Source organism: Amphiura filiformis, chromosome 15 (genome assembly GCF_039555335.1).
Source record: "Amphiura filiformis chromosome 15, Afil_fr2py, whole genome shotgun sequence".
Classification (NCBI taxonomy): Eukaryota; Metazoa; Echinodermata; class Ophiuroidea; order Amphilepidida; family Amphiuridae; genus Amphiura; species Amphiura filiformis.
Genome location: NC_092642.1, coordinates 9,658,370 through 9,678,766, shown reverse-complemented (window position 1 = coordinate 9,678,766; position 20,397 = coordinate 9,658,370). Strand labels below are relative to the sequence as shown.

Genomic DNA, 20,397 nt, shown 5'->3' with positions numbered 1-20,397 from the left:
TGAAAATGGACCAAATTTGGTCATTGTACTGGCCCACCCATCATTAGATTCTCGAGCGCCCTGGACTAAAAAATGGGTTGAACAATTAACAATTTCAGCCCGGGAATTTCAGTCGGCAAAAAATATTTAACAAGTGGGACGCCCGGTGGGACGCTATCAAGGATAATAGACGCTATGTCATGTATCCTTGTCCCGGGCGCCACAATTCCGGCGCCATTGGTAGCACGCCCGAAAATTTTAATAGCCAGGAGGCCCTTAACTTTGCCCCCCCCCCCTCATGAATGTGTGCCAAAATTCGCTTGCCCTCCCCCTCTCGGCTTGCCAAAAATTGCTTGCCCTCCTTTCGGCTCGCCGCCAAAATGTCTTGCCCCCCCAATGTTACCCCGCCCCCAGGGCTCATAATTATTGCACAGCCAAATAGTACTCCCCGATAGCTCCCGATCATTATGATGTGTTGACAAACACTTTGCAATTTTGCAATTTTACACAGAAACGAATGGTAAAAAATAACATAAAATAAGAAATAATGTAACTTATAAGGACCTCCCTCACCGATTTTTGAAAAAGTCTGGCTAGGCCCCTAGCCTACATCTGTAGGCCTATATGTTATTTTTTTTAGTTAGTTAGTGTTAGTGTTAGGGTTTATGGTTAGGGTTAGGCCTTCAATACAACGACTTCCAGAATCCCCAGGGCCTTTAACAGTGAATGAATGCCTGCCCAACACTCTGCCATGCCTGCGCCCTCATGCAGTTTTCAGTCTCTAATCTTCCATTGCGCATTGTCACCTGGCCAACCACCCAATGCATTGTGGGATAGACAGACTCCGTGTGGGCATCGCCATTTTTTTTCACTGCATAGATTCCCTATGTAAACTCTATTAGAAGAACGCCGCTGTCAAGTTTACGTCAACTTTTAGAACGACCCATAGTCTGATAGTATCCTTCGAGACACTATGTGAAGGAAGTTATGATCATTCAGTTAGCCATGAGGTTTCGTAGATTGGCAAGATAGTTCAAGATGAATTTTGGCTCTGTAAAGTAAGTTGTTTCGTTGAGTTGGATGAATTGAATGGTAAATTGATTGACACATTCGACTACAGACTTTAAGGTACATATTTCGAGGTGCATAACAGACACAAAATTTGTGTCATAACAAACACCAAATTGGTGTCGATGACCTGACATGCATGCATTCTTTTGTGATGGTCTTTCAATTCGTGCCGAGTGTCCTTGGAAGACTTGACTATGCTTCAGTGGTCATGAAAGGATTCAATAGATAACCTCTGCCCCACTAATCCCCAGCTATTGTCTGAAATTGCACCTCGGAAGATATATTATAACAACTCAGTCCCTCAAATGATAGTCATATAACGACCAAAAGATAAATGACTGACTATCATTGAGGACTGAGTTCCGCAGTCTAACATTCGACACCGTTTCAATGAAACTTTCATATTCATGGCTTGCTTCTAGGCTGACTGACGTGATCGCACTATAGTATTAACAATAACATGATTAACCATCACACTTGACACTTTTGTTGTTTTACTTGTCATGCTTGTGCACATTTTTCATGATGAATTGAATGACCCAAGGAAGCTGGGCCTTCTGTCATGTCTGTTAAGAACTTAAAGCCTTAATGTACGATCTTTTTAAATTTTTAGATTTTTCTTTTTTTCTTCTAAAATGATAATATGCAATCATTATGAAAGTTCCCAATACAAAAAAAAAAAAAAAACATTGGGAATTTGCAAAGAAACAACATCATAAACTTCACCTCTATCACTGCTCGAAACATCTCGCACTAAATGATTAGGATAGCGAGTGCGGCCTCAGAGTTAGGCTCCTACGCGGCCAGTTTAGTTACGCTCCCTCCACATGTGGAGGGAGCGTAACTCAAGCTAGTTTTGTATCTGAGACTACGGTTTATGATCGTGGCTGACATAAAGTCATAATCTTAAAAATTATGACTTTATGTCGGACAACAGAAAATAAATCCGTTTTACTACAAATAGGACGAATTTGACAGTTTGCTCATAGATTTAAGTTAGAACATGTGTAAGTAATACAAATATGACAAAAAAGAGGTTTTGAAAAAAATAAAGGAAAAAAAAAAAAAAAGATCGTACATTATGACTTTAAGTTCAAGCCAGCCAGCCAGCCCAAGGGCAAGGTACACGTTTTATACTTATAAATACTTTTATATAGTACACCAAATTATACAACTAGCCTAATAGACACCCGGGAATAGACATTTCGTGTATGCTCACGCCCCAGGCTCACGCTGTTGTATCGCGAGCAGTAGTCAGGGCTGCCAACTAGTACGAATTTTCCGTATTTCGTACGGAAATTGGTCAAGAATACGGGAGTACGGATTTGTGTCCTAAAATACGTTTTTCAAAAAGTTTGATATATGTATTAAAAGTAAGGCTATTCAGAGATTTTCACTGCTCGTATTTGGCAAAATACAGACCTGCCAACTGTCCCCCAGTCCTGCATTCCAAAGTTTAAAACCCGAAAATATGGAACGTGCCACATTTCCGTCCATTAATAAATACACGATCCGAAAGTCGGTAGGAAAACGATGTCGGAATACATCTTGTAGACCTATTCTTTTGCACAAATAGAGCTAAATAGTTAACTAAATACCTTCAGAAGACATAGCATAGTAGCAGTTGCATGTTTATAATGAAAAATATTAATGTGCATGCACAATCCGAAAGTCCGGAAAAATTGTGTTGAAACCATCCTGTAGGCCTATTAAATAATTTGTTTTATTTGTATTTTATTGGTTTTTTTTATTAACCATCTAACTGCTAGGCCTACATCCCGTGCTACATTATGCTATGTCTTCTGAAGGTATTTAGTCAACTATTTAGCGCTTATTGGTGCAAAAAAAGAATAGGCCTACAAGTTGGTTTCCGACACCGTTTTCTTTCGACTTTCGGTTGATGCATGCACATTAAAATTAATAGTTAATAGGCCTACAAGAGTCATATCTCGAAATGGTGCATGCACATTATTATTTTTCATTAACCATTCAACTGCTATGACAGGTTATGTCTTCTGAAGGTATTTAGTTAACTCTGTAGCTCCATGGTGAAAAGAATATTTAAGCCTACAAGATGGTTTCCTACATTGTTTTTGCTCATGACTTTGGCACATTGGGGTGGGGGTGGGTGGGTGGTCCGGGGGGGGGTCCACTTAAATCAATGAATTATTAGTTTTAAATTGGGCTTCACATTATGTGTAAGTCAGATGCATAGGTCATGTAATAAAGCCAGTGCAAAAGTTTATAAAATGCTTCGTACATGGTTAAGTATAGGGGAGTGGACATTTCAAAGTGCTGTAACTTGGAAATGGAAGCTCTTTGAAAATTAGTGTTTCTCATGAAAACATGCTGTTTTTAGGGTTTCAAACAGGTTTGGGAATGATAAAAAGCTGGGGCTTGAACACCCACCCACCAGGGCGCTGCCCTGTACTTTTTTACATGTGTCTAGTGACATCTGTGCAAAAGCGCCCACAACGGCGACCTCTTGTGATTTTTTTTTTTTTTTTTTTGCGACTTTTTTTTTTATAAATTTAATCCTTTCACTACAGTGCTGTGATTAAGCCAAAAAAGTTGTTTCTCAGGAATATTGATTTTGAGATATAGCCAGTAATCCCTTTCAACTTTCTTTGTATTTTATTGTTTTGAGTAACACTAAAATGCCTATATCTTGAGAACCGTAAGTATATTTTCAAAATACGGATTTTGTATGCAAAATACTGATTTTGAGGTTGAAAAATACTGAAATGTGTTTTTCAAAGTTGGCAGCCCTGAGTAGTGAGTAGAGAATCGAGAATCAGAATGCTATTAAATAGCGAATGCCGAATGGTGTGTCAAGTGCATCATACATTCATCTGGTGAAAATTAAATAAAACGCTGTCAATTTGTCATACACAGTACAGTGCAGTGGCACATCTGCAGCAAAACATAACAGATTTTAAGGAGGACATGTTGATAACTGTTGGCAATGCATTATGATGACCAAACAAAGCATGAAAGCCTCCAATTTCTAGAGGATCAAGTTGTAGCAGCCAGCATATGAAAATAATGAAATGTAATATTTCATTTGTTTTTGCCAGCCCATCGATTTGCCGGAACTTGTAATTTGAATTACAATTTGATGACTGTCTATGATGAGGATGACACAATTGATGTAAACACTTGTTGCTGTTTTTCATTGTTCTTTGAACGATGTAAATCCTTGAATTTGCCATTTGTTATACGTGTATGACTTGGCCTTCAAAACCTTACTGGTTTGAGGCAATAACATAAACAGTTATGCTTGCTAAAAAAAAAGCAAATTAACTTTGGAACCGATTTGAGATGGTAATCATGGCAGGAAAGAAGCCTCGCAACAGAAATATCTTGTCTATGGACAAGATGGAAATGTAAGTACCACCGTACGACCGATTATTTGAATTATTTATTTTCAAATACTAAATGCACGTATGTCTACATGCAAAATGAAATTTTTTTATGCATTCTCTATTAAATGCAAATGCAAATCATTTCTAGCATACCTCTATGGGAATGATGAACACATGGAAAAAATTAGCGCTCAACTCCAAACGGTTTTGGAGATACTGCTTTTCGAAATTTCACCCAGACCCAGGGGTAGCATTAAGGCCCGAAAGTCAGGGGTTGTTTTCCTGTGTTTTTCACTCCCGAGCTTGCAGAAAATCCAAATACATCCATTGGGTGAAAATTAAATCTCGGGGGTGAAAAATATTTTGCAGTGTAGTAGGAGTAGTACTAGTAGTAAGGTCCAAAAGTAGAGGATCAGAGTTCACCCCCGAGCTTGCACATTCCCAATATAGTCTCGTCGTTGAATTAGTCTGGTTTTGGGACACTCATATTTTGACTTTGGGAAAAAGATTATATATTAAGCTGAAAATTGCTACCTATTCACCCAAATAAGCAGAATCTGGCCTTAAAAGCAGTGTAGTTCATCTTAAGTTATACCTAAACCCCTTTTCATTTTGTCATATCACCGTGTTCAGTCCAGACCCCCCTCCCATGTACTCTTAAATAGATATCAGAGAATGTTCGAACTTCACATTTATGCCAAATGGGCCAATATCTCCCTGAATCAATAACAGACCATTGACACTTTAAATAGTGGCTTGGACCCAAAGTTTACTCCGCAAAATGAAATCCTGAAAACACTGCCCCTACCAGGTGACCTTTGACCCTGCAGATGGATTCTAATGGAGTTTAGCCTAAGCTGAATCTTGAATGAATCTGATGTAAGATAACACGTATGTCACTATAGGCAGGGGTAGCATTAAGACCCGAAAGTCGGGGGTTGTTTTCCCATGTTTTTCACTACCGAGCTTGCAGAAAATCCCAATACATGGGGTGAAAATTAAATCTCGGGGGTGAAAAATATTTTGCAGTGTAGTCAGGGGTAGGAGTAAGGTCCAAAAGTAGAGGGTCAGAGTTCACCCCCGAGCTTGCACTTTCCCAATATATGGAGGGTGAAAAATTAATATTTTTAAAATTTAGGGGGTCATTCACCCCAGATCAGGGGTTAACGCTACCCCTGCTTATAGGTAGACCCTCCCTTGAGTCCATGGAGAACGACTGGTAATGTAGATTATACAACATTAAATAAACCCAATACATGGACATTCCAATGTGTAGGCAAGTTGCCTTCCAGCTCCCAGCATTTTGTGGGAGTTCACTTTTACCGATCCTGGGTCAGACGAGTTTTCTATATATCACGTCCGTGGTCTCACTGTCTTGCCGTTTGTGCGGGCGTTTGTGTAAGCGGCTACTTAGCCTGACCAATCAATGTAGATCTCAGCAAGCAAGGTGATATTTGAAATAGGTTTTCATTGATAGTCTATGATCATAACCAACGCGCGCGCAAAATGACAATAGAACTGGTTCATGCATGTTATGTGCCTACCATATAATGAATTGACAATGAGGCAGGGCAATCATAATTGACGCCACAGTCACGTTACATAGCTTGATAATTATTTGGAAGGGAGTTTACTATCAAAGCGGAACAGTCTGGGTTTACAATGTAGGAAAGTTATATTATAAAAAATAAACAAGTTGGTCTGTAGATTAATTGAGTTTTCGTCGACACACAGTGCTCTAGGAGCACTATAACTTTGTTGTCATTTATAATTAGGGCTTAGTGGTGTGTTGTTTTAATCTTTGGAGTGAAGGAAGGAGAAGGTGGTTTTAGCTCTAATTATTTACCCACAGATGGAACCCAGACTGTGGGACAGTCTACTTATAGATAGGCCAATCAAATTAAGGTGGTACTACACCCCATGATAAATTAAATTTGTGACTATTTTTGCATTTTTCTCAAAAAATAATAACACACTGACCAACAAAAGTTATGTATAGGGGCAAGGAATCCAGTTACTACACTCGAATTCCAGTGACTCAAGACAAGCGGTAGGCCTACTACATTATTTATGATAAGAAAAGAGGTACCGCTTTATAAGAACATTTTTGTACCTCATTTCTTGTAGGCCTATAATTGCACAAGTAGAAGCATGTACAAAAATGTAATATGTCAGCAAGAAAGTTTATTGTAGTGAAAAGCAGATTTCGTAGATGAACAAAATTCCTCTTTAACCCAATATTTGTGGACGGAGTTGGGCCTTTCTTCTATGAAAACCACGATTAAGCATACTTGGAAGACTATTTGGAGGGTGGATTTTGGCTCATCTTTCACATACATAGGAAGCACAATCTGCTGGCAATTGGATTTGTAATCGCTTGGGGTCAGGCACGTGAGACACACCTCTTTTTTTTGGCCTAATTTAGTAATTAGCAAAAGAGAAGATGCAGGTACCGGTAGTGTTTGAATGTACATCCGACCTTGATGGAATTTCCCTTTTGCAAGTTTTTCATTTTGTCTAGCAATAGCATCTTTAGAAGTTTGTTACAACTGCTACATATTGATTATTGAATGCAATTAGCGGGATGCTTTTACCAACATAAAAACCACATTGTGGTTTGATAGTGCAATCATATTGGAGAAATGTAAGAAGCACAATTCTATTAATAATGTAATTGATTGTTATATTGATTTTTGTGTTTATGAGACTATTCAAGAGGGTCAGGTGCTGCATGCCTGCTAAGGAACCACTTGTGTAAATAAAAATATAAAAGGGCAAGGCATTTAGCATTGTTGGTCAAAGTAGTCATATAATGTGACACGATCTGGTGCAGGGGGGCCAAAGGCGGCAAATTTGAAACTGAGATAAAGGTAAAAATATGGAGTAAAAAACAAAAAAATACATAAGAAAATAGACATCAAAAAACTTCATAACTTTATAACCAAGTAGGCTAGACCTTTGGGGTTTTCAGTAAATGAATAATATAATAATTGAAGTAACTCAATGTTCAAAAATGCCTCCTTTGGCCCCCATGGATCAGATCATGTCACATATGAATATTATTGGCAACAATGATAATAATAAAAATATTCAAAACCAATAAGGCTAAACAAAAATAATGCTGTGTTTTGTTGTTGCTGTTTTTTTAAAACTTTATTTTGATGTTTGCGGATGTTCAAAAGTACATAAAATTGTGGTTTATTTACACAATTGAAGTACAAATATATAACTGTTTTTGGGGGGCGCCCGCTCCGGCGGGCCCCGGGCCCCCATATTTGGCTGACTTTGTAAAAAGCTTCTAATGTTGGTCTTGCTAGATTTACTTCGCAACTGTTGTGCTTAAAGTATGCCCCGTTTAGAAATAAAAACACAACTTGATTGGTTTTGATTTTGATTTTATTACTGTTTACTAATATGCATTGAAGTATGGTAGTTCTATATACAGCGGGAATTAACACTTGAAATACGAAATTAATGAAAAATGCCTTTATGTCTTTTAAAAACGCTTTGAAGAGATGGCGCTATTACGATCGCAGAGTAGGCCTATGATCCAGGTGAAGAGTGACATGTTATTTAAAACAGTTACTACAAAAATCATTAAAATTCTGTGCGTATAGGCTTGTCATCTTTGTTTGAAATACAAAATTATTGGGTTAATAAAAACACCCAATACACCGTGACTTTTGTGTCGCTTAAAAGCATGTTAAACAAGTTCAAATGCTCTTAAAATCTGATATTCGCGGTGACTTTCCTTCAATAACCAGGCATGCAATATATTGTCAGGTATTACAACCGACAGTTATAATTATCATAATAAATTAAAGGTCCGTAACCCGATCGACAGCATCATCCCCCCGATTTTTCTCATTGTTGATGAGTTTTTGGTATCATTTAATAGATTACATTTTTCTCATTACCATCCTGAAATATGACGATCCAATTTGATGTATTTTCGGAGAAATCAAGAAACAAACAGGCTATACTGGTAACCACCTTCGACATTCTGGGTAGGAAAAAATGCAGAGCTGGAAAAAATGATTCCGTGAATAGGAGCCGTTTTACTCCCATGCCAATTCGCACAAACAGAAATAGTCCGAAATAATGAGGGCGCTATGATGATAAACGCTTAAAACAAAAATAAAGAAATACATAAGGGATGAAATAAATACAAAACAAGACCTTATCTTGTTAAGTATGATACGAGGAATATGAAAAAAAATATGAGAAAAATGTCCCCCACTATAAAATTAATTAATTAATTAATTAAAAATATTATAAAAAACCCATTTTTTCATTAAAACAAATCCTAAAATAAAAGATAAGTGTAAAATGTACGTGATGATAATATACAAAATTAAAAGGAAATGTATCAGGGTCAAATAAAAATAAAAAGAATGAGATATTTTGTCACAAGAATGATGAGCGTAGTGGTATGGCGAAGCACTCGGACGGGAGTGTTGTTTCTGGATGCGGACCACAATGCAATGCATGCATGCGTACCAACGTATTGGCTTACAAATTGTGCTAATTATTCACTTTTACGCTGAAAATGTTCTCGTTTTCTCACATAGATGCATAAAGGGGACAATATTTGAAATTGTATGTAAGTTTGAAAACAATCCATATCCTAAACTGATAGGGTTACCCCCCTTTAATATGTCCACTTGGAAAACAATCCTTAACAAACCTATATTTTAAATAAAATAATTCTGCTCCAACAACCCCCACAACATGATTTCCTAACAATAGTAACTGAAATGGTAAGATCTTTATTCCTTTTTATTTGAAACCAACCCTCCTTTGTCCCATGCAGTACGATTTTACACCTCTCTCACTGCAATAAATATGCTTTACTTTTCCTAATCTTTCTTTGCTTACTATGCTAATGTTACATTATTGTTTAACGTTTTAAAGAAAAAAATTGTATCCAAACTGTTACATTTCAGCCCCGGGGGCACTTAGGTGTAGGGCTGGTCAGTAAGGGGCATCCGGTGATAGCAAAATATAAAAAATATAAGGTCATTGCAAGCCTGAGAGGGACCGTTTGGATTTAAATTAGGGGACATTGGGTGAGAATATAACCTTTTTTAATGGGGTCTTTGGGTGAGAGCCAAAAGAAGCCTCGAAAATCAGTGATAGACGACTCGTTGCTGTTCAGATGGAAATATTAGGTAAGGGTCTAGGTCTTTGGGTGACATGCAGATCTAAAGGAAAAATATTGGGTCTTTGGGTGACAAAGCATGTGCTGGTAATGGGGTCTTTTGGTGACATGGTGAAAAGGGGGTCTTAATAGCCTGGTCTTTGGGTGATAATAGAGCATGTGCTGGTAATGGGGTCTTTGGGTGACAGCGATGGTGAAAAGGGGGTCTTAATAGCCCTACATACATACGCATCACCTCCTAAGTGGGAGTACTCCCCCCCTCCCCCCAATTTCAGCACATCACATCAAAGCTCCCATTGGGCGCCCCATTCCTTTTTTATTTAGGAATTTTTATATACCTAGAGTACATGTATAGGCCTAATTGAATCAGGTAAACTTTCATCAAAATATTTCTCAGAATTTCATAATTTTATGGCAAAAACTATAAAAAAAAAAGGAAATAAAAAATAAATTCAAAGCTGTTTCAGCTGAAATGGATGTGTTAAAACCCCGAATGCACCACAGCACTTTCATCCTGATGATAGTAATGATAATAATATGTGACATGATCAAGATGAATGAGTCGGATGTCGCTAATATTGTTTTTGAGATATTGGCAAAAACAGTGTTCAAATTCTTTTGTTTTATATTGTTTTCAGCCATTGATAAATTGCTCATAACTCGGTGACCAGATGTCCAATTTTGATGGGGTTTGCATCAAAATGTAGCATTCATAAACTGCCAGAAAATGATGTAAAAAACTTCTAATTGAAAATTGCCGACATGTGACTCATTCCCCTTGATCATGCCACTGTCACATATAAAGTGTATCTTATGTGCAATAATATTTTTGTAATTCTGTAGTAAATAAATAAATAAATCCCAATAATATTATAAATTACTAGTGCACCTGCAGCTGTGAGAGCCCTGATGCTGTGAGAGCACTGGTTGACCTCAATTTTGTTTGCGCATATATATTCCCCTCGTATCAAGGATTCCACCCACCAAGTTTGAGGCCGATAGGACAAAGTTTGAAATCCATGACCTTTGACCTGTGACCTCGGATGACCTCCATATAATGTTTTTCATGCTCCCCTCATACAAAGGTTTCGACCCACCAAGTTTGACCCCGATCGGACAAAGTTTGAAATTTGACCCCTCCGTAGTCCGTAATGACCTTTGACCTCGGTTGACCTCGATTTTATTTCAGGCATTACATTCCCCTCCTATCAAGGAGTCGACCCACCAAGTTTGGGCCCGATCGGACAAAGTTTGAAATTTTGACCTTTGACCTTGACCTCCGATGACCTTCAAAACTACCCGGCAAACAGCGCACGCCCGATACCCATCTATGTGTGAAATATCGGAACGATGCGTCGAAGCGCGGCGGAACGCATAGCCGGACAGACAGACAGACAGACAGATAACGCTTATGATTATTATAGTACTAGTGCACCTGCGGCTGTGAGAGCCCAGATGCTGTGAGTGCACAGGCATGATAGCGATACTGTTTGACCCCAGATGACCTTTGACCTATCAAGTTTAAGCCCAATAGGGCAAAGTTTAAATTTAGCCCCTACATGACCTTTGACCTCGGTTGACCTCAATTTTGTTTTATGCATATATTCCCCTCGTATCAAGGATTGCACCCACCAAGTTTGAACCCGATAGGACAAAGTTTGAAATCCATGACCTTTGACCTTTGACCTCGGATGACCTCCATATAATGTTTTTCATGCTCCCCTCATACAAAGGTTTCGACCCACCAAGTTTGAGCCCGGTCGGACAAAGTTTGAAATGTGACCCCTCCCTAATGACCTTTGACCTCGGTTGACCTCGATTTTAGTTTGCGCATTATATTCCCCTCCTATCAAGGATTCCACCCACCAAGTTTGGGCCCGATCGGACAAAGTTTGAAAATTTGACCTTTGACCTTGACCTCCGATGACCTTCAAAACCACATGGCCAACATGCTTTTCCCGATACCTACCTATATGCGAAATTTGGTAGCGATGCGTCAAGCACGGCTAAACGCATAGCCGGACAGACAGATAGATAGACAGATAGATAGATAGATAGACAGACAGATACAGCCCGCTTATTATTTTATTAGTATAGATAGATAAGTATCAATAAAACAAGAAGTACTAGTGGTGTTAGAGACTGGAATCAGTTAGTCCTTCCTCGTTACCCAAAAGCAGGGTTGTTGATTTTTTGATTTAAAAAAAAAAATTTAAAAAAAACCAGATTTTTTTGATTTAAATCGGATTTTTTTATTTAAATCGATTTTATTGATTTTTTTAATTCCAAGAACTGCAATACCCCATAATAAGTTCAAAAGAGACCAGTGGAATGCTAGACATATGCACAATACTATCAGGTATTTACAAAAATTCAAAACGTGTTTTTACATGTGAAAAATTACATGTGAAAATTTCAAAGAAAAAATTTGGCAAAAATCATGAGGAAAAACCTGTTGAATTCGGCACCTTTTTTTTTAACAAAAGATAAAGTGACATCATTAAGGTATTTTAATTGTATCCAAAGGTTGTAGAAACATCAGGAATGATGTAAAACAGTCAAATTAAGAAAGAAATTAAGTTATATTTATCAAAATGGTAAAAAATGAAAAAGTTGATTTAAATCAGTGATTAAAAAAAAAAAAATCAAGTGATTTAAATCGCGATTTAAATCACTGATTTAAATCGACGTGATTTAAATAACCCTGCCCAAAAGGCTAGAGCAAATATTGTATTGTCCAAAAAGGATTGTCAAGATGCAAGTCTTACAAAATGGCATTTCCTGAAAGACATAAAAGTTTGTAGAAATTGGCCTAGTTGGGCCGGCTTGGCGTAGACCGAGGATGGGGGTAGTGCGAGCCGTATAAACCCTCTCCTATTATGGGTTGTTGTCGAGTTCCTACATGTATGGGAACTTCGGGAAGATCAAGTAGTGCAAAGGTTTGAATCCTAAAACCATGCCTGAAGTAGCTTGTGGGGTACCTGTGCTACAGAAAGCATCTAATTAATGCGGAATATACTAGTACAATTGTGATACATGCAGTTGGACCATAGCTGGGGACCGTAGAGGCTTCCATCATTTAATAGAGCATTCCCCTATGTTGCCTCATCAGATCAAATATCATAACCAAATTTACACTCAGTAGGAAACATAACCAGATATGCCCTTAACTTTAATGTGATAACTCATAGTCCACTCGTCAGCCTTCATGTATGTAGCTACAACAGCGATCTGGGAATGGGAGAATTACTGGGAAAATAAGATAAAACAAAAAGTCAAAAACTTACAAACACGACACCTTTGGTGTACTTAATGTCTACCGCTACAAAATTTTTGTTTACAGAAGAGTCCACTCTATTTTTGCCCCAAAAGAACATTTCTTTTTTTTAATTCTGATTTTGATGTGTCGTTAAAAGTAAAAGTTTTCGGTTGAATATGAAGGCTTTATAGTAATGTAATTCATCCAGTGAGAGTGCCCACAATGTCAATTTTTGATAAATTTTCAATAAAAAACTTGTTCACGCTTTCAAAAAATATTCAAGTGAGTTTTAGCCCTACTAGTATAGGGCCTTTTGACTGTGGTGATCCAAAACCATGCTATATCATCAAACCCTACTATAGCCTATCCAGAGAACTGCTAAACCCAGTGACTGCTATTCCCCAGAATTTTTTTTTCGGGTGGAGTGGTTTGTGGGATTTAGCGGTTCTCGGATTAAGTGTGTTTATAATAATAATAAATAATAATAATAATAATAATAATAAATGTACACTTAATAAAGCGCCGGTATCCGTCGCGAGACGCTCATGGCGCTTTGCAAAAAAAAACAACCAATGTACAATGATACAAACATATTATAACAATTAATAACAAAAACAGTTCATCAGTGTTGTATAGTTCATGATATGCAAAGAGTCAATTAAAAGCATTTTGGAACAAATGTGTTTTCAAATTTGTTTTGAAACTACACAAGCTCTTGGCAGAGCGAACCGAAAATGGCAGATTGTTCCAAATGTTTGCAGCTGAAACATGAAATGATCTGCTGCCCCACTGGTTTCTGGCAACTGTTTCTTGAAGAAGTCCTTTTGTAGTAGAAGCGGAGATTACGAGTTGGTGAATACATTTCTACAAGTTCATTTAAATATGCTGGAGCTGATTTATACAAGATTTTGTAGACAAACAATGCTATTTTAAATGTGATTCTTTGTTCAACTGGTAGCCAATGCAAGTCATGTAAAACAGGTGTAATGTGCTCACGTGGTTTTGTGTACGTTATAAGGCCCTCGATGCTAGGGCTAGTTAGTTTTGCCTATGGTATTGTGAGTCATGAGGGGAGTGTGATTGTCAAATTGGATTACCGTGGGAGGTTAAAGCCATATCTTCCAGGGGTGTATGGATTTAAAATAGAATAGTCATTTTAACAATCCAAGAAATGGGTTGTTAGTTGTTACTGCCTTTTTCAACAATAAGAACATCAAAATATATTGTTAGCATGCAAATATAGACTGCTCATGAGGGAGATGGAGAGAACTGTTTCCACTAGGTGAGGGGAAACAATCTCCTGAATAAAGAGCAGTCTATATTTGTTTTATACACATACATATTTTTGTTGGCATCGGATTGGTTCAAAGCATTTTTGTGTCAGGCCTAAGCAGATTGGGAAGTATTGGCCTAGGCCAATTAAACCTGCAATGGCAAAGGCCAAAAGTCCATAGGCTTAACTAGGCATCAGTAGGCTAGGCCTAGTCAAGGCTAGGTTAGGCCGGCCTTGCTTGTTTTGTATTGTTTATTGAACGCACACACATGCAAGCACATCACAGAAAAATAAAATCCTGAAAAAAAAAAAAATGTGGTGAGGAAAAATGTGTCGCACTTTTGTATGTTACCAAATGTGTTCCCAAAGTTAGTGCCTTGCAGGATCATATCATCTGATATCTTAAAATAATAAGAACTAATCAAATTTATTTCAAAAGTAGTGCAAAAGTCACGGCTGTATATGTTGGAACTGTAGTCCAACCTGTCAGTGCTTTATTTTCATCCATGAAAGTCATGGAAGGCAAATGCATACTTGAGAAACCTTAAAAAATATATTTCTATATGTTCACAGAGTTCATGCCCCTTGTTTTTGTTATAGCAAAGATGTTACTTGAGCTACACAGTAAATTTAAAATGTTCAGAGAAAAACCTATCAAAAAGTAATATGATTTTTCTTTTATTATGCGGGATATTATGTAAGAAAAGTGGAAGAATGAAGTCGGACTAGCTTGTCTTATAAGCACATTGCACTGGCAACCTTTTGTGTCAAACTTGACTTTGAATAAATGTGTGAAAATCCCCAGCTTTCATGCTCTGAATTACACAGTCAGTATTAAGCCAATGCGTGAAATGGCTAAATTAGTAATGCCAAATGAGTTGGGATTCTTGCCCTCAGTGTGAATTTCACCTGTTCAGGAAAGAGTTGTTGCTTAGATTTGATATAAGCAACTTCCGTGGTGTGGTGAAGGTGGTTGGTGATGTAGCTATACACACACAAACAGACCAACATCATCTCAGTCGACAGGAGCCAAGCATCACTTTGTTATTTGGATGAGACAGAATCTTAGATGTTTGTTACGACTTGAGGAATTAAAGTCCAGAAATGCTGCTATTTTTGTGAGAAATTGACAGATTTTGGAGCTTTTATTCCAATTTTAGTTGGTGATGATAGCATGGAAAGAAAACACAAGAGCATCCTCTTTCATCCTGCATAGAAAGATGAACAGATGTTGTCTGTGGCGGTAACCTGGTGATGCTTTGCGGTAGAAACACACTGGTATTGGTTTTCTTGGTATATATTATCTTGAATTGTTGAAACATACAATTGACTTGCAATTTTACAGTTTTGCCTTGGATGCATTTATGCTTGTCAACTAGGTGGTGCGTCATGTTGTTGTTGACTTCAGCAGATCACCAATGCAGCTAAACGTCACAGGCTTTATGATTACATACGCACTGAATCTGTACTTTGGAGGGAGGATTTTAGCCTTTGCATTGTGTTTTTCCTTCAGCACTGGTATTATGTCATAGAACTGACCCTTCAAGGAACTGAATAATGATGAAGAGTACATTTTGTTTAACCAACTCTTGCCTACTAGGTGGATCTATGTTTGTGTTTGCCTTGCCCAGATAACCAAACAAATCTTTCTTTGCACTCAAAAGTGTACCATTGAATTACAGTTCTGTTTGATATTTATCACTATAGAACTAACCTATTCATCTATAAGCCTTAGTTTACACAGCACCTACCAGTAATTAGGAATACAGGGCTCATTTCTCAGATATGGTTTATGAGAAACACACCTATAGTACAATTGAGTTACTGTAGCTAACATACATTACATCAAAATGGTGGACTATCGACTTAGAACAAATTCCGGATTGAGATATTTCATGTTAATAGCAGATTTACTACCTGTCTACAGCGGACCATTGCGATGTTGAACGTCTATTTACTGCGGGATGTGTGGCATGTTCTTAATTACAGGTGATGTGTGTTTAATGTGTTGTAATTGAGTTAATGTTTATTCTGGGTACATGGAATCATGTATTGTATGTGGTTTCCAAGCACCTCTTTCTCTACTCTTGCTTTGTCCATATTTGTGCAAACTTGTAGTACAATTGGCATTTGTACATTATTATTACTAGTAGAGTTTCATCAAAAGTCAGATTTGCTGGCCATTTGGAAAAGCAGATTTGGTGATATATCAGTGCAGATCTGATTTTGGATTAAAACTAAAAAGTTTTGTGTGAATGGTGTTGAATTTATATTTACATATTTTTCCTTCTCTTTCACTCTCCCTCTTTTCACTGACTGCCCTCTCACTCCTTGCTCTCTCTGTCTCCCTCTCCCCCTCCCTCTTCCAAAGAACCAATTAAGAACTCATTAACATAAGAAACAGTCCTACAACAAAATTAGAGACTTGCTCAGGTCATGATGCAGGTGATATAGTATTGGTGAAACAACAAGCAAACCTTGAATCTTTGGATGAGAATGGAAAATCGATTGAGAAGTAATCAATTGACTTCTAATATTGTTATTTAGAAATTATACATTTAAAGATTTTTCTGTGCATTTAAAAGGAAAAGGTCAAAGCCATGTTAAAGCAGGTGAAATTATGAAAACAAACAAAGCTTAAATTTTGAATTTTGACAATTAGACTTATATAACTTATAGTAGGGGGGTCACATCATTCTTTTATCTACAATATAAATGTTTGGCATTAAGTTTTTCAGAAGCATCTTACAAAATGATGAAGATAGCAATTTAAATGGTTCAAATTGGATAAAGCGTTTTCGAGTTACGCCAATTTAAAAGTTCCGAAAAAATGGCTGTTTTTCAGCATGATTTTGATAAAAACGCATGTTTTTGACAATATGGCATGTTTGAAGACTAAAAAAATCAAAATTATATGCTTCCTATGTCTGATTTTCACTTTAAGTTGCTGTATAACTGAGTCTTTCAACATAGATATGTCAAGAGGTACATCATTTGCTTCAGTTTTTGAAAAAGATTACTCCAAATATGGACTAAAACACCAAAATCAAGGATCGTCGCACTCTCATTTTAACCCCTTGCAGAATAAAATTGCAGATTTACGACAATCTCAGATTAAAAATATGAATTGTGAATGGCTGCATTTACACTAAGCCAACTCTAACCCTTGGGTTGAAACACAAAAACAACAACAAAAGCTTCATGTGCATCAAAATATTGTGAGAAATTGCCTCCAAAGTGGGAAAAATCTAGAAAATCAAGGAAATTGCCGCTCAATGTAAAAAAGTGCTACAGAATGAAACAGCAAGTTACGGACACCCTTGGAAAGAAAATATCAACTTTGTACATCCATATTCAAGGTAAAACAACTCTAGGACTTCAAGTTGGACCACTGCAGTAGATAAAAACAACAAGTTGGTCATAATATGTTGATAACTACACTCCAGAAATGGAAAAATATGAAAACTTCACAAGTAAGGTCAACAATTTCTATGGGAAAATACACAGGAAAATGGCCAAAAAACAAATGTTTCAATATATTGCCATTTTTAACCCAACATCCTAGAAATTTCTTGTTTACGTCAAAAGAAAGATATTTTTTTTTTTTTTCAGGAAAAAGGAGTCTCAATTTGATTGCACATGTGGCACACAGTAGGGTAACTCATCATCTACAGTCATCATATCAAAATTTCACCCTTGGACAGCGTTTCCTATGGGAAAATACACACGTTTCGGGCAAAAAAACATCAAATTTTCAAATTTATCATGGAAAAAAACAAGTTGTGCCAAAATAAAGATACATTTCTCATGGTTCAGAAAAAGTAACTTTAAAATTCACTACATCGTTGGCACGAATTCGAAAAACTCACTTTCTAAAGGCAATTTCGTAATTTCTTCTGCGGATCCAGACACTGGTCTTGCTGATAAATAATCTGGTGCTTTCACAGAGCCGCTGTGTAAAATTCAAAAGGTCAATAGACCTAAAATATTTTTTGTAACTACACATATACTAAATAAATATTTGAAAATGTTTAGGTCTCTATGAAGAAAACAATTTGATATTTTTTATGCTCAAAACATGCCATTGTTCATTTATGGGTCGTATGCAGACACCTAATGAGCTAATGTGTGACCCCCCTACTTATAGTCAGTTCATCTGCCCACATCAATACTAGTATGTGAAATACTTTATGGTGTTTATGACTGTGATTTTATTCCATAGACAGGAGGGAGGGGCTCAACTTTAGATGTGACGGTATGTACCTGTCATTAGGCCCTCTTTTTTAAGTCAAATATATCCGATGACCCCCATTTTTACAAACCCGTCATATCATGATATTTGATGACCCTTCATTCAAAATCTTATACCAAATGACCCCCTTCTTTTTATAATTAATTAAGAAAAACAAAACTTTGTATAGCAATTTTTATACCCGTCAGCTTCACTTCTAAAGTTGAGTACCTCCAGGTCTTGAATTGGAGCATTGTTTAATAGGTTACATTATAATTGTTCAATTGACTTTCATAACATAATATAGGGCCTCTAAGAAATATAAGGAAATTATAACACAACAAGGCAAGTCACTTCTTGGGGAATGTGAATTCAGTTGTTGGGGAAAATAAAATTGTGATGTATGAGTTCTGAGACTGTACAACAGTACAAGACAGGTTGCAAATTTTATACCTGTCATACAGTAGTATAAACTAACTTCAGATTTGATCATTTGAGTGACATTCCAGAAAATATGTAAAACAACAGAAACACACTTTAAAAATACCTTTTATTTGACAGTAAGAAAAAAATGTCACCTATTTAGATAAGCTTACAGTTGTCAAAACAAATTTGAGACTAAACCAGGGCCTTGAAAATACAGAAACTAAGCTGAAGGCACAATATTAGTAGTTCAGGTTTCGCCAGAGTTCTGCTCAAGTCTCGTATTTTTGCTTTATTTTTTCGCTGAAGGGCAAGGTCTGGAAATCGGAACTATAGATTATGAATTTGATGCATTTAATGGAAGACAGCATTCCATGGTTGGACTCAGTGGGGAACTGGTCATGAACTTCATTGCCTTAGTCCAGATCAAAACAGTTGAAATAAATCCCAAGATGCATTGCAGCTTTTGACAATTTACTCCAGTGAGGTCATGTGATCTCATAGTGTCCAACTGCCCATCTCTATTTTCCCCAGGCTATTTTCTCTTAGAAACCAATTTTGAAACCAGTTTGTAGCACTAGGTTTATAGATGTTTTATTTCATGTGAACTGCCCTCTAATAAATTAATTCCCTCTAACAAACTGACACTTACGGATCTTCATGCAATGAGGCCAGAAAGGAAATGCAGGGGTAGAATTTTGTGAGAGTCCATTTGAATCCATTTGGATTCTGGCAACAGCATCAGTACATGTAGGTTAGCTCATTGACTCTGGTTAGCTTGACAGCTTTGAAATGTAAACATTCACCATGTTCACAGCACCTCCTAAGTCCCAAATCCAGATCATATTAAAATCAAACCCATCATTTAACTCTTCAATATACCATTATGATAAGTTCTGATGAGTCTAGACTTCAGATGGGTTTAAGGAATTTTGATAAAAATGTTAATATTAGTGAAATGCACTCTTGGTCTTGGATTCACTCCACAATCCACATCAGATTCAGATCTGAATTAGCGGTGAACTTTGTGCAAAACTGAGGGTATTTTGGGGAAAGTGCATCTCATCAGGGGTAGCACTAGGTTTTAAAACCAGGGGTTCTCAGAACCCCTGAACCCCCTGAAAGTGTTAAAAATATGCGCTCAAATCCTAAAATGAGGGGTTCTCTAGTCAAGTATTGAATGCCCGTTTCAATATATCAGTATCAGATTTTGTGATTTTGGTTAGGCCTATGATGTGTAAATAGTTAAGGCCTGGCAAAAACGCGATCTCCCTTTCACGCCACGATTCTCGCTATTAAACAACTATCTGGCTTTTAAAGAAAGTTCCCACGCAGTGTACTTGCTATAAAAGTGTTGCTTTATGCCATAAAAGTTCGCCGAATTCCATAAAATGCAGTGCAACTTCGGCAAAGTGCAGAATTCAACAGCATTGCAAGTCACATGGACGAGTGAAAAAGCCATGATTTACTCAATAAAAAATGACATTTCATTGCAAATGAGTTCAAGTTTAGGCCAAATATCATGATATTTATTGAATTACTAGAGTATTTTGACTATAAAACATAATTCAAGGGCAAATTTTTGTCACTTTTTCTTCTACGGCCTTGTATTTTACCGCTGGCATATCTCTACAC

The 20,397-nt window shown here is 37.1% G+C and overlaps 1 protein-coding gene across 2 annotated transcripts in view; it reads left to right on the top strand.

Annotated features, from left to right (window-relative positions):
- The first annotated feature begins 816 nt into the window (after positions 1-816).
- The window catches only part of LOC140171218 (protein FAM149B1-like), a 64,113-nt gene continuing 44,532 nt past the window's right edge, over positions 817-20,397 (top strand). Inside the window, exon 1 of one of the 2 annotated variants that reach the window (XM_072194435.1) lies at positions 817-1,037. In XM_072194435.1, the coding sequence (XP_072050536.1) occupies positions 1,018-1,037 (20 nt within the window). In that variant the 5' untranslated portion in view covers positions 817-1,017. Of the gene's footprint in view, positions 1,038-3,827; positions 4,437-20,397 lie in introns of those variants that run through there. The other variant, XM_072194434.1, reaches the window with a different exon arrangement.